The following is a 15,386-nucleotide window of genomic DNA, read 5'->3' on the forward strand; positions in this document are numbered from 1 at the left end:
ACCCACCCTCACACAAACAAACAACCCCTGCCCAGAGTAATCCCCGTCTTTAACTCTAAAACAGCTGTGTAGGTTAAATCAAGTTATCTAATCTCTATGGAAAAATTGTGGAATAAATCACAGAAACTGTGAATAGGTTGTGGGAAAGGACTGATCCATAGCACACAGCCTGCAATCATAGTTCCCAGTTATCCAGTCATGCTGTGTACTGTTGTATGCAGGTACTCTTCAGCACCACAGTAGTGATTTTCTTCTGATGGAAACAAGAATGAAAGGTGGAAGAAAAGAAATGAAAAGAGCAAAAGTTAAAGATGGAGCACAATCAGTTTCATCTCAAGTTACTGTAGAACCAGGATGCAGGAGGAGGATATATCTTAAGGCAAAGCTGTAGTTTTGTGAAAAGTAGTTGGAGTGTTTTGGAATATTTTATGTGCATTTTAGCTGTGCTGATTCATGGAAGAGATTTAGTCCTAAGTCTTTCTGCCTGTCTTTTTAAAACTTTTTTAATGTTAATTCCTTTTCATCATAGCTGATCATGGTAAATATTATAAATAAAAGATTAATTGCATTTAAAACAATTCCTTCAAAAATATTGTCTGAGTCAATGTGAAGGCATACAGTTTACCTCTACATATATAAAGAGTTACATATGAAAGATAGAAGGAGTGAATATTCTTTGTATTAAAAGTCAGGGTTTCCTGAGACATGGCCTTATTGACGATAGTTCTGTATCTAAGAGATACAAAAAGAAAAATGAAGCAAAAGTGGAGAATATGTGTATCATACCAGGAAATGGAGATTTTTGCTTTATTTTCTCAATTCTGATTCTACAACTTGGCTGACTGCCTGAACTCTGTCTAGAACACTTTTCCTAATCTATTATTCTTCTGCTACCTTTCGACTTGATTCATCCATTAACTAACATCTTTGCTAATGTTACTATGTCCAGATTGTAGGGACATTGTCCCATCATTTATTTTTCCATATGTGTTTTACATAACAGGTTGAGCATCCTCAGCGGTCAAAAAAAGCAGTGTGGCATAAACTGCTGTCTAAACAGAGGAAAAGAGCAGTAGTTGCCTGCTTTAGAATGGCACCATTGTATAATCTGCCAAGGTAAGAGCTTCAAAATGCACTAATATTCATACAGTGCTATTTGTCAAGACCAAAAGTTAAAATATGCAAACCAGTAACGATAAACTGCATGGTAATATAGTTCGTGTATTGCCTTTTTTTTTTTTAAAGATCTAATTAATTTCTTATGTCTTCTGAAAAAAGTAACAAAAATATAATTTTAAATTTATGATTCTCTTCTCCTGCTGTTATTCCAGCTGTTCCTCCTAGCATGTTTTCTTTACTGAAAAGCAGATACCTTTCATAGGACATAAATGCAGAGACTGACATATTGTTGTCACTGGAATATTATCTTGGGAGATAAATTTCCTCCTAAGTCATGGTATACCTCTGGAAGTACAGAGTTACCCTCATTATTAGATGCTAGACATTCTATATACAGGAAATAAATGTACACTATTTATCTGAAAGCTTGTTTATTTATTGTGAACTTTTGGTAAGAGCATTCTATTAGACGAGAAATACTCTAGGCATTTCAGACCTTTTCCTGTGACTTTTTCCTCCTCTTTCTTGTTCAATAGAAAATGGGATGTCTAGTCAAGGAAGTTTCAGAATCCTGAGATTCTGGAAGGAATGGACATTCAGTAAAAGTAGACTTTCATTAAAATGCAATTTTTATAAGTTTCAGAAGACTTGGATCTGATCTTTTCAACATAATGACGTTCTGATTTTTTTTCCCAAAACTGTGCATATTATTGCTACTGCCGTACTTAGTGGGATGAATCTTGAAGTCTGTCCCAAGAGGCAGTAGGGCATGAAAATCATACTAGCTTGAAATGAAACTGCCATGAGCATTGAGAATAGAACAAAGATATATCCATCTGTAGCTGTTGTTACTTTAGCAAGTAGGTCACCTGCAAATAACCAGCATTCCTGTATATTTTGATTATACTTCTTCCTTCTCAGTGTATGGGACTGCAATTTGTTTCAAAGAAGTAAGAGGATAATAAAATTCTTAATGGAGAATTGATTGTTAGATAGTCCATTTTGTATTGAATCCTCAAGAAACAAAAAATAACAAAAAACCCATCATGGAGTTTGGAAAAAAATGAGTTTATTGTTTTAGATATTGAAGTCTAATGCTGAACATTAAAAAATACAACTATTTGAGCACAATCCAAAGTTATCTATTGCTGTTATCTTAATATTTAAATTGAAATAATATGAAGATATTTTGTACTAAAAATTAAATCCACTAATGTGAGTTTATTTATTTCTCTGTTATGTTGAAATTTCTTTAAAGTTCTATTTATTATCTGTTCCTAAATTATTATTACTATGTTTTAGTATGTTTACAAGTTAATGGAGACCATTTTGAACAGAGCATTCTAATGTAAACTTATTCCTTGGAATGGGTGCTTTCAACAGGTTTCACCATAGAAATTTTGCTTTTCTTTTAAATTATGGTTTCAATGACTGGATAGTTCTTCAAGTTAAATGAAACACATATTGACCAAATCTTCTCTTTAAAAGTTTACAGCTTTTGTTTTAAATGTCTCTTTTTAGGCACCGAGCTGTCAATCTTTTCCTTCAAGGCTATGATAAATCTTGGATTGAAACAGAAGAACACTATTTTGAAGACAAACTGATAGAAGACTTAGCAGTACGTCTGTGTGCAAAGGGTCATAGGAATGTATTATGTATTAACGTTCATCTTGTATAGTAATAAGTCTGTGAGGTACCTAAGACATCACCTAATCTATCTCTACCCAAAGGGATGAGCTATAACCAAGTCACTCTGACAGATTTTAAAAAGTACAAGTCATAGAGATTCCAAAATCACTTCAGGCAGTCTTTTTCAGTGCTTCAATAACCTTTTATAAAGCTTTTGTCTAAAATGCATACTGGTTGCTGTAATTCCCCTATCTCTTCTCTTCTGCCCTGTGGAGAAGGGGAACATCCTATTTCCTCCTATTTTTTGCAGCTGACCTTTGTGTATTTGAGGACTTCCTAGTCCACATTAAAGCCATTTAAATCAAAAGATTAGAATATGACACTAGAGGGATTCTAGTCTTAGATTAATCAGTTCCTCAGAAGCAGACACAGTCTGCTGCTTCTTCACGAAGAATCCTTTTGTCAGGGACATGATTTTTCCCAACAGTAGTTTTAGAGTCATGTGTTTAGCCTGGTAAATCCCTAGGGTGATTTTCAGTTAAGTCTTGTGTCCTCATTCCTTACAGCTTCTTCTCTGAAAGGCAGTTCTTTCACAGGCTGGGCAAGAACTAGTACTAGGAAGTGATTCAGTCCCTGAGAGGCTCAAGAGAAGAGTCTGAGACCAGTGTTTTTATTGTAAGGAGAGCCTGCTCTCTGCAACAGAGAGAGGAAGCTAACTGGGAAATTGCTATTAGAAAAAATAATTTGCTTTTACTCTCTGAACCTTATACTTAAAACCAGCTAACCAAGTTGTGAATAATTTTAAAAATATTTCAAAATATTTTATGTATCCCAACACACTGCAAGTGTTTTAAATAGTGCTGGTTCATTGTCAAAAATAATTATTTGTGTGCAGATAGGAAATGGGGAACAACATAACTCTTTGCATATGTGCATGTATGTGCAGGTATATATGTGTAAAAAAATAACGTAGCATGGTCATTTGCTTACACTCATATAAAGGATTGTCTCCTTAACTCCTCTATGAAACTATATATTTGCTGAATTTATGAAGAAATCCTTCCACCAGGTAGCTGGAGTGAAAAACTGTTCAAAGAAAACAGGCAGACTAGACTGGTTTCTATGCCATCCATTAGTAAAAGACTGCATGCATTCCCTTGTAATTTCTAAAACATACAGATAAGTGTGTCTCCATCACTTTCTTAAGGAGAGATGTATTACACCTTTCATTCAAAAGAGCAAAAAAATCCTACTTATCTTTTAAATAAATTTCTACCGCATTCTTGCTGCATTAGAGCACTCACCTGGAGGGTGAGAGTTTGAGATGCTATTGTTAAGCTCTGTAGAGATGATGCAGGATGCTTAATGGACTTCCTGAAAGGTATAGCTGTCTTGCTGGTGAAAGTTCCTCTTAGAGAAACTGTATCCTGGTGTAGCAAGGAATTAAAATTTTTTTGACGGTTAAGATGGAATCACTGCCCAGGCTGTGGTGGCAGAACTCATCTGGAAGGGCAAAAAGGAGGAGCCTTGGGTTTTCTGATGTATGTTAGAAGGATTGTCTAAAGTTTCTGAACTGTTTACTTGTTAGGTAGAAAACTGGATCAATCCAGAATCCAGAAACTTTAGCGAAGACCTCCTGTCCTTTAATTGTCTGCAGTTAATAGACCACAGTCTTGTATGCCATAGTGAGTTCTTTCTCAATACTGAGAACCTTAAACATTGTTTTCTGCTATAAAAATAATTGGAAGGGAGAAATGCAGCCAAAGCTACCTCTTTCCTTATTTTGCCAGATCCAGGAAATTTGTAGAGTTATGGCAAGAGCTTTTTCTGAGAAGTGGGAATTGAGCATTTCCATTCCCTAAAGGCAGAGAACTAGACTTTAAACTTGCAGTTTTATTCCATGAACCTTCTGTCCTTAAGTCTATTACACAAAAGTGGCACTGCTTCTTCCCCTTGTGACATTAAAAGAAAAAGAATACACTTGTCTACTTTATGAGCAGCTTAATTCTGCTCATTCTTAATTCTGATTCAACAAATCAAGCCTCTAATGGAATTAAATTTTGACACCATAGGACATTCAGCACTTTCTATTAACTGTTAAAATGCTTCTGTTTTAGTAAATAGCTTATATGAACACTTAAGCTTATTGGATATAGTTGTTTAGTTTCACTAGTAGACATTAATGGTCATGAAAACTTGTAAGAACAGTATGTTTAATAGACATTTCAAAAATAGATTTAGTTAAATGAAATGCTTTAAGTCTTCAGCAATTAGAAATGGCAACTAAATCTTACCCAACCTATTTGTTTTACCCTCTGATTTTACATTCAGTTAAAGCTTTTTATTTCATAATAAATAACTATTGGGCAAATGTCTCAAAACATTGAAAATTAAGAATATTTATTTCCCAGAAGTGTCTGAAATTTATTTTATTCTAGTGTTCATGATGTGCTTAATAATGAGTTCTGCTTAACTCAGTCATTGGTGAATTTGATCCTTCATTTAATTTTAATAAATCTATGAAAAGTAGTAGCACACAACTTCTGCCCTTTTGCTTCATCAGTTTTTATAGCAGTAGAGAGGTATTCTGGTTGATAACATTTTGAAGTGTGGAATACTGTCAGTTAATGAAAGAGAAAGGTCAGAATTCTAAATGAGATTGAAATAAGGAGCAGGGGAAGACATCCATAATTGTTCTGATCTTGTTATTGATGCTGTAAATATTTTCACATACTGTGAAATGTAGAATGAGCCTTGTATGGCCATGAAAGGGCAGTATACATACAGATCTATAAGCATTTCTGCAGGAATGTATTTGGCATACAAAATTCATTTTCTTAATAGGTGAAAAACCCATTTTCCGTAGATCTCTCACATGGCCAACCCATCCTTATTGCTGAACAATTAATAACACAATAATTTATTATTTGTTCCATCTTATCAATGCATGGAATTAATTTTATCTGTATTTTAGTGTAGATCGCTAGGTGAAAACAAGGAGGAAGAGTGAACATAATTTATACAACTGGTTTTCTTTGAGCTACGAAGTCCTGTGTTAAAAATATGTCTGGTCAAAGCAGTTTTGTTAATAACTTGATATGCAAAACTACTTTCTGAAATGTATTTTGAGAAAAGACAAGAAGTCAGAGGTCAGATTTGTACAGATTATTTTCAAAACACTGCTTTGGTGGTCACCATTATAATATTTAGGACTACATTTTTGTTTAAATTAAACTACCTAGAGCTGTCTAAACCTGAGAGCAAAATAACCACATGGAAAAATCCACTTCTTTATGCATTATATCCTATTGAATGATATACAACATATTTTGTACATTATTGTTTTGTCATCTTCTAAAATTCTATATGCTGCCAACATTGGCAGGTAGATGTGGCTCCTTCTGTCTAAAACTATTGGTGAGCTTCAGCTTTGGTTTTCTTCTCCCTTGAAGTCTCTCAGAGTTCCTCAGTGAACAGTCCTTGGCATAAGACTTGAATTAAAGGATTCTCATTTTAGCTTATGACACTGGTTAGCATAGAAAGCAAGAAACAATTGTAATAGCAAATGATGACATCTGGTTACCTGTAGATCTGGTAAAAGATTGAAGCTATTTTCAGAATCTAGGGAAGAGGATTAATTTTTATGAGGAGAGAAAATCCAAAGCATTGCAAATGATATCATCTTTGTGAATCTTTATGGTCATAAACAAAGTCAGGGTTCAGTTTTTTCATACTTTGCTTGGAACTTGTTTCCTCCTGGTTGTCCAAAGCAAAATTACATATGCTAGTATTTAATGTTTAGTAAATTGCACAGGGTAAAACATTTTTCACTATAGATAATTGAATATACTTTTAAAATCTTTCTTTCCTTAAAGAAACCTGGGGAGGAACCACCAGAAGAAGATGAAAGCCTTAAAAGAGTTGATCCTTTACATCAGCTTATTCTGCTATTCAGTCGAACAGCCTTGACTGAAAAATGGTAGGGATGGTGCGAGATACTGCAGAGTGTATGCAAATTTTCGGATTACTCCTGTATTTGAAGCTGTATATGTCTCTTTTCAAGTTTTTAGAGAGATTGCGTAGGTTAGGCCAAAACGTGCATTTGAACATATAATGAGTTTGAGTTACACTCAAACCTCTTTAACTTGTGACTTGTAAAGAGATTTTAAGACGCCTTTTTCTTAGTTATGAATGCTGTGTTCATAACTTACTACAACTGTTTCTTCTGTCTATGTTCTTTATTGGCAGTTATATTCTTAAAGTGAAATAGAAGTATATTCTAAGTATAATGGAAAAATCAGCTGTGTTCACTTCACTGGAAGGTGTTCATGAATTTCTGAGCACTTTGTATCTGGATATTCTTTTCCATTTCTATTAGTTAATCAAGTCTTCTTTTTCCAAAAATACTTTTGTAATTAATTGTGAGCATAGAAACCCTTTAATAATACTTGTAAGATGTTTAAAAATGTTTTGGCACTTCATTTCTTCAATTATGACTCTAGTCTTCTTCTTTTTCCCTTTCCTCTCTCTATTAACCAGTAAGTTGGAAGAAGATTTCCTGTATATGGCTTATGCTGACATTATGGCAAAGGTAATTTTTTTAATTATCTTTCATGTATTTTCTGTTTTAATAAAATTAATGAAGCAGATTCAGAGAAAATATTTGTAAAGTGAAGGAAGACTTATGCCTTCCTCCCTTGCAACTTCTCAGTAAATGTTTTCTTTCTACATGGTATCAGAGCTGCCATGATGAAGAAGATGATGATGGTGAAGAAGAAGTAAAGAGTTTTGAGGTAAGACTATACTTATTTTGTTTTTTCTTGTCATGTTAGACATTATTTCATAGCTTCCAGCTGACATTTATGTTTCTTGGTTCATGGCTTACTGCAGCTTATTATGCCAGTGAACTGCATGTCACAAACTGGATTGGCAGATATGAATCTCCAGATTAATATTAGTAAAAGAAAAACATACATAGTATCACAGAATACAAGATTAAATAGAGAGTAATGTAATGGATATTACATATTTATCTAACTGATTTTAGCTTTTTGGTTGTTGAAGATAACCATTATTGGTTGTAACTTATTTTAGAAGTCTGATAGTACCAGACTGTATCTTTTAAAGCATCATGCCCTATCTTTAGTTTGGATTGTTAAAATTCTGAAATAATAGAGGCGTTTGAAGTAGTCATTTTCATTCAGCACCAGTAATTCTTACAAATTCTTACAGTGGTTTTATGTTCACATATATTTTAGTACTTCTTAATAAAATGTGAGCTTTAATTCATCAGTACTGCTAAGCTTTTTCTTATGTGAATAATAGGAAATCTGTATTTAATGTTGCTCCATGTTGAGTTTTCAGTGATCATCACTGTGTAAGGATACACAAGTGAGTTGATTACAAGAGTAAGAAATGAGTCCTTGTCATGACAAGTGTTTACTTTTAAACATGTGTTTACTCTGGGATCTGTCTCTCTTTTTTCATTAATAAAATGGAGTCTCTTAATAAAATTTGTCTCTTCTGAGGGACATTGAGAGAATTAACTTGTTAATATTTTTAATATTTTAATATGTCTTAGCTTATTACAATTCTGACATTAAAAGTTTTATATCTTTCAAATCAGTTAATAGTTCTATATCTTTACTAAATCACAGAAACATGAAATATGTACTTTTCTTGTTTCTTAACAATATTTCTAAATATATTGGTTGATTTCATATAAAATTATCTGCTGTTTTGATTTTTGAGGAGTGGTTTGAGTCATGCTTACTTTTACTCTCATTGTTTTGTACACATCAAATGTTCTGTATGTTTTCTACATGATGCTGCATGAGATAGCACTGAATTATTTAACTACATATTTCTTATTTGTCTGTATACAGAAATCAGAAAGAATAGCAATACCAAATTCTTTTCAGTCACTCAGAAGTCCAGTTGAGTTACAACTAAAATACTAATATATAAATCTTTTTTTCTTGACAAATATCAAAGTATGAATCCAAATTTCAGTGGTGTTTGTTTTTTGTTTTCTTTTTTTTTTAATTTCCCCTGGAAAGGCAATATATGGCACACCATTGACTAAACAAAGACTATTCATTTCTGTAAGCTTCTTTGAGTTAGCCCATACATGCTTGTTAGATATCAGAAGTCTTGTGCTTATAAATGTGAAAATGAATAAATAGGAAGTCATTGAGATGAATGAAAAAAATTATCCCTAAGGAATTTATTTATTTATTAATTAGATAAGATCTAATTTTAGTGTGTTCTTTGTTCAGCGTTCAAATTTTCTTTTGAGAGAAGATCCTATTGATTTGTTTCTTCTTATTATTTTTTCTTTAGTAATGAAACTTATGTTTAAGTAATGTATTTATATGTTCAAAAGACAATTCTGTGTATGTATTTGGTCAGTCACCTGCAGAAAAAAATTTTGGACTTCTTTTTCTTATTACTATTTCGCTTCTTGTCCTTGCCCTTCCTTAAGGTGACAGGATCACAACGCAGCAAGGTAAAACAAAAAAAAATATGTGTGTATTTGTCTGGGTCTAATTTTGTGATTTTTCAGGCCCAAGATCTTGGAAAAATTCAACTAAAGGGTCTTGAAAATGTTTTTAACATTTCAGTTCCAGCATGACATCTCTACCAACCCCTTCTTGTACACAGACTCTTTAAAGACTCCATGAATTATTTATTCAGAATATGTCATGCAAAATTGTATTACTATTTTGGGAAAAACAGTGTCATTTGGCTTGTTCATATTGTTTTGCTGTTCATGCCTTTTGTGCATCAGTTATCTTTCTGGTTATAATTAATTTGAACGATTAAAACAGTTTATTTGGCTCTTAAGGGAAAGTAATTGGACTTTTCTTCTATATCTCAGCAGACACACATTTCTGACCCAGTGGTAGAATTCTGTTTCCAGTGTTTGTCACAGAGAGAGCATCAATCATGGTTCATCTGTGATTGAGATCCTTTGGAATTGACTGTGTTCTTAGCCTTCATCATAGTATTTGATAGAAACTCCTTACCTACTCCTTACTTGAAACGATTGCTAGTTGCTCCATGTTTTCTCTAAGAACATAGAGGCAATGGCTCTGAAATTTCACAGTGTTAATGTTTTTATTGGCTCAGTTTATTATACAGTCATTTGTGTCTCATCATGAAAGTCTGATGGCTTGTGCAGCAGCCTACTTGCCTCTTTTAAGCAGGTAGGAGTCTTAGTTCCCACTGTTGACTCAGGTTGCTTGCTGATGGCGCTGCAAGGTTCATATTCTGAGAGACAGTATGGTGGATGGCATAGCTAACTTTTGTTTCTGAGATTTTTAAATACAATTATTTGTGCTGTGGCTAGTGGCATCTAGACTAAGTAGAGATGACTTGCTTGAGGTTTGGAATGCACAGATTTAGCTAATGGTCAGACTCCAGTCAGTAACATAAAATTTCATTGCCTACGGCAATGTAGGGAAGCAAGTGTCTCTCCATGGAAAGGAGCAAGATGATTTTGATGTTTTGTTTGCTAGCCTTTTGTTAGCAATCAGATAACAAAAGAAAGAGAAAATGTATTTCAGAACCAACTTTACTGAATACTACTTCAAAAATTTGCACAGATCTGTTCCACCTTCATACGACAAAGGCATTATCCTGGAAGATGAATGTACTCATAAAGATTCACAAAAAGTTATTTAAAAGGTATTGTGATTGCCACAAACACAAAACACATATTGCAAAGCCCCAAAGGAAATACATAAGTAATCTAATAATATAATTTTTCTTTTTTTTTTTTTTTTTTTTTTTTTTACTTCCAGTATTTCAGCTATTCAAATACTAAACATCTGTCACTCTGCTTACCTGGTTACCATGTACCAAATGTTATATGCTCTGTAGAAAATTTTCTGTCTTGCTGATTGAATGTGTGTGTGTGCATTTGTGTGTTTCTTTCTGTCTGGCAATCTGTTTCAAAATTCAGTGTTGAAGGCAGGTCTTTCATTCTGTGCTGTTTGTGCCTGTGAAAAGACTGACTGTTCAATTTGTATGGGAATAAAACTCTTCTGCTCCTCTAGACTTTAAAAATGTGTGATGTTTAAAGTCTTTAATCTTTTTACAGTCAGAGCAACAGAGACATTTGGGCAACCTTAGAATGTGATAAAAATGCTGAGTATATTTTATTGACAATTTTCATGCCCATATCTCATGCAGTGTAGTCTCATTTTTGCACAACTAATCTGTACTGAGATCACTGTGTGGGCAACAGGGAGGTAACAATATAAACTCACGGGGAAGTTGTCTTTGTGCTGCTCTGCTCCTGTCTGCATTTACCTGGTAGTATTTGGTTTGCTTTACTACAGTTATCTTTGCCCCTTGCCCGTTGTCTCTAACTTTCTGTCATATTGAACGAATGCTCAATTGACTCCCTATAGAACTGGTGTCACAGTCCCTTTTGATTCTGATAGGACATTCTTTCAACTATTGAAATTGAACTATTTCACTACCTGAATGCAAATAGTTTCCTGCATCTGACTTGCTGACTCTATTGCTTGCTACATATTGATGTGCTCTAAATACGTGTGGGATGCAAACTCAGAAAAAGAGTCAAAATCTAGCTCATATTTTTAAACTCATTTGTATTAAATTGATTTAAATTGACTCTAGAGGAAGAAATAGGGGAAGTAGAGCTTTCTTATGCCATTTTTTTTCATTCCTAGCAACTTTGTTGATAGACTTCTGTCTTCACTGTTTTTTCTCTCAATCATACATTGTGCTATCACTTGGACACAGATTTTCAGTGTTGCATACAAATAATGCAACCTCTTAAAGCTCTAGTCCATTGAAGATAGTTACTCTTACCTCTTACTCTTGCAAATCCTGAATAAACAGTGACTATACATTAGGTATTTACAATAAGTAACTTTTTTTGTTAAAGGATTATATGAGTTAAGTTCAGACTCCATAACCAATTGATCAATCCTTAGGAATTAAACATTCCAATTAATATGTAAAAAGATGTTTTTCATCAGTTTTTCCTACCCGTAATGGAATGTATGCAACCTAATACATGGTTTCACTCTCTTAAACCATAGAATAAGTTATTTATGCATAGAATCATAGAATAGTTTGGGTTGGAAAGGACCTTTAAAGGTCATCTAGTCCACACCCCCTGCAATGAGCAGTGATGCTTCAATGACAAAGTCCAAAATGAGTGCTTTAGGAAAAAATCAATTTTATTTATAGAGCATAAACCATCATATATTGAGTTTAAAGGATCAAAATCGATATAAAAATGTATGTATGTATAAATAAATAAATAAACTCTCTATATGTCAAGATTTTGCATGAGTGCTTGACGTTTTAGTTACAGAGATTTTGCTCATGCATGCCTGACACTGAAATGAACAAAAGTTTTGCCAATGTAAGACCTGTCTAATAGGATTTGTTCTCTGGATTAATCATAAATCTTGAAAAGTATAAAATATGAAGACAATTCAAAGGAGAAGTATTTGTCTTCTAACAGTTGAGTTGAAAGTAATTTCTTCTCTTTCCATCTTCTTGTTTTTTCTCTTGAAGTTACTTTTATGATTTAATTTTAAAAACTTCAAATGAATGCTCTGTAAAAGTAGGATCTTATGTCAACACTCTGTGACTTGAAGCTTAGTGGTGGCAGCAAACAAACCTATCCATGTGTCCTAGCTCCAAGAGAGAGACCAAGAATCATTATCTGTATGGATTGCAAGAAAATAAAGAATTTCATTGACACCCTAATTGGTTAAAGCTTCTCTTTAGTTTTAGCCTACAAATTCAAACTAAAACTTGTGGGCTTTCCCAATGTATTTTGGCATATGATTGCCTATAATGATTTTAATCCCCAAGAAATAGAATGAAATAGTAACTTTTTGGGTCTCTGCTTTCAAAGGTTATGATTCAAAGTTTTCTTGCTTTGCTAGGTTGCTGGAAAAAATCTATGATATGAGAATGCATGTATATGTATATTTCTAAGTGCTCAGCTTTTACCCATATAAATGGAAAACATCCAAGATAGATAGATTTTACCTTCACTGAGTTGGTTTTTTTATTTTATTTTTTGTTTTTAATTCTAGTGAATTATTTTAAATGTTTCATCTTGTGAAGTATTTTTGCTGTTGTGATGGTTTTGTGAATGACAGAATACTCAAACCATTGCCTAATTATTTTCGTAGTTTTCTTGACATCAACTGGCAAGTGAGTGGATAAAGTGCAAAAAGCTGAAAGTGGTAGCACAGATAACAGTGTAAACAGTAAGCACATCTTAGAGAAACTGGGATACCTTATTAATTTAGTATACTTTATAGGCCATGGGTGGACCACTTCATATAAGTGCTGCCATCACATATGTATATTTCATATATAGGTATTAACTTTGCATGGAGAAAGCAACAGTGAAAAAGCATTGCCAAGCTGAAGAAGGCACCATGATCTTTGGGGGTTATCATCAAAGGAATGGTTGATTTTAGAAGTGGTTGCGGTACTTTTTTGTTGGTGGATTGGTTTTTTTGGTTGATTTTGGTTTTTTTCTTTTCATCTGTTTGGTTACTAATTACTTGAACATCTTGATTTCCATGGAAAATGCCACTCCTCTCCTTTTAAGCCATTTGGCAATGCCTCTTTTGACTGTTCTTCTGTAGTGCCATTGCAAGAAGTTAGTCTATAGATTATGCAGATGCATCCTCACTAAGCATTATTGTAAACTCATCAAAAATATCATAAAATGAAAGTGCTGTAGCTGATATTAGGCTTGTGAATAATAAATTTTTCAATGAAAGAAAGATGAGAGTGTTGCATCTAAAAATACCTAGAAGTAGGAAATAGTTTTTTAGAAAAGAAACGCTGATCAGTTTTCAGTGGTGTTTGAAGCAAATGAAAATATTTGACTGAAGCTGTTTTGAACCTGTGATGTCATGATTTTGTCATGATGGTGGTTTGTGTGTGTGGTGTGTGCGTGTGTGTGTATGTTTCTGTTTTGCTTTTGTTGAACTCCCAGGAAGAGGTTTAAACATGAAGGCAAAACTTTCAAACCTTAGCATGGCTAAATACGAAGCAACGCTGCCATTTTTTTTTTCCTTTTTGTGCCTCCATCTAGATCTGTCACATAATTTAAAGCAATTTAAACTACAATTTAACCACAGGAGAGTTAATAGTGTGGAAAAAAAAACCCTGATGAATTTTGTTTCCGCAGCACGATATTATCAAAGATTTAAGAAACAAATTTGCCAGCCTCGGCGAGAACTCTCTGGTAACAGCATAAATGTCTGTGTTGGTTTGCTTTTGAGTTAAAGGTTTCCTTTTCATTCATTTAAACATATTTCTCTTTTTTACCTTTTAATTTATTATTCATACCCTCTATTTAGCAAGCCTTCATTTTTTAAACCTCTTCCATCTTCCAATGTATTTTTTCCGTAACTTGGATGGAAAGTTTATGGCAGCAAAGCTGTCATTCTGGCTACTTCTGCTGCAGCTGTTCCTGCTTTTAGGTCATACATGTTTTGGGCGTTGTGTTTTTGGACATGATACTAACTGGTTGTGTCATGTTCCTTTTGAGTAAGCTTTCTACCACGCCATCTGATGGACTCACTGTCATAGGGCTCTATGCAACTTCCATTTTGCAACTTATACTGCTTAGTCATCCTCAATTCTCCAGCAAACTTCAATTAACTTGATGAAAGTTGAAACTCATCTGGAATTAACTGTGCCTTTATGTTTGCTCTTTATGCTCTTTATGTTTTCGGTAGTAGTTTAAATGACAGAAAACAAACTTCACCATTGCTCAAGCAACGCCATGCAGTATTGTTTGTTGCCGCTAGAGAATGCAAAATATAAAAGCACAGTGTATTCTATCAAATATTCTGCTAGTAGGGTCAGCAATCTATATTGTAATATAATGATATGTTTTGAAAAAAATTCCGAGATGCCTGTGTTACTCTGGTATTCAGCAACAACTTGCAACTCAAGAGCCACATACTGAGCAGTATGAAGTTATGGTCATGCTATAGAAGATTATTAAGAGTATGAACTGTTGCACAAAAACACGGCACAGAAGTGCAAGTTTGATACATGCAGTATATATAATGAACATAGGCTTTGAACAATTCAGATGACTCTTTCTAGATAAACTGCTAAAAGCATATTAAAGAAAAATACCAAGTGGAGATTATTACTTGAACCTGTTAAATATTTGTTCAGTAGCATTGTATGTATTAAAATGGTCCATGATGTTGCCATAGAGCCCATATACTAAGAGAAAACCAAAAACCTTTGGAGGACTGATAGTAACTGAAGTCTCATCTTAAATGACTGGAATTTTTATTCAGGAAAAAGAAATGGAAAAGCAAAAACTTCTATATCAACAAGCCAGACTTCATGATCGGGGTGCTGCTGAGATGGTTCTGCAAACAATCAGTGCTAGTAAAGGTAAGGTTTTGGGATGTAGATTAAATTTTCAAACTTGTTCCTAATGAACTTTGAAATGATTATGTTTCTTATTGGGCAAAACCTGCAGATGTTTGTCACTAAGACTTGCTTTCAAAAGGAACTCAACATTTCAAAAATTACTGACAGCTAATCCGGAAAAGTACAATGACTAATTCTCAAGCGTCTATTTTTATTTTGGT

At 33.7% G+C, this 15,386-nt stretch overlaps 1 protein-coding gene across 1 annotated transcript in view; it reads left to right on the forward strand.

Moving 5' to 3' along the window:
• The window catches only part of RYR2 (ryanodine receptor 2), a 371,658-nt gene that overhangs the window by 304,714 nt on the left and 51,558 nt on the right, over positions 1-15,386 (forward strand). The window contains exons 75-82 of the mRNA XM_071581075.1: positions 1,004-1,116; positions 2,641-2,737; positions 6,624-6,727; positions 7,288-7,339; positions 7,488-7,541; positions 9,233-9,256; positions 13,955-14,011; positions 15,087-15,186. Of these exons, the coding sequence (XP_071437176.1) occupies positions 1,004-1,116; positions 2,641-2,737; positions 6,624-6,727; positions 7,288-7,339; positions 7,488-7,541; positions 9,233-9,256; positions 13,955-14,011; positions 15,087-15,186 (601 nt within the window). The remainder of the gene's footprint in view (positions 1-1,003; positions 1,117-2,640; positions 2,738-6,623; positions 6,728-7,287; positions 7,340-7,487; positions 7,542-9,232; positions 9,257-13,954; positions 14,012-15,086; positions 15,187-15,386) is intronic.

The sequence above is a fragment of the Pithys albifrons genome, chromosome 2 (genome assembly GCF_047495875.1).
Source record: "Pithys albifrons albifrons isolate INPA30051 chromosome 2, PitAlb_v1, whole genome shotgun sequence".
Classification (NCBI taxonomy): Eukaryota; Metazoa; Chordata; class Aves; order Passeriformes; family Thamnophilidae; genus Pithys; species Pithys albifrons.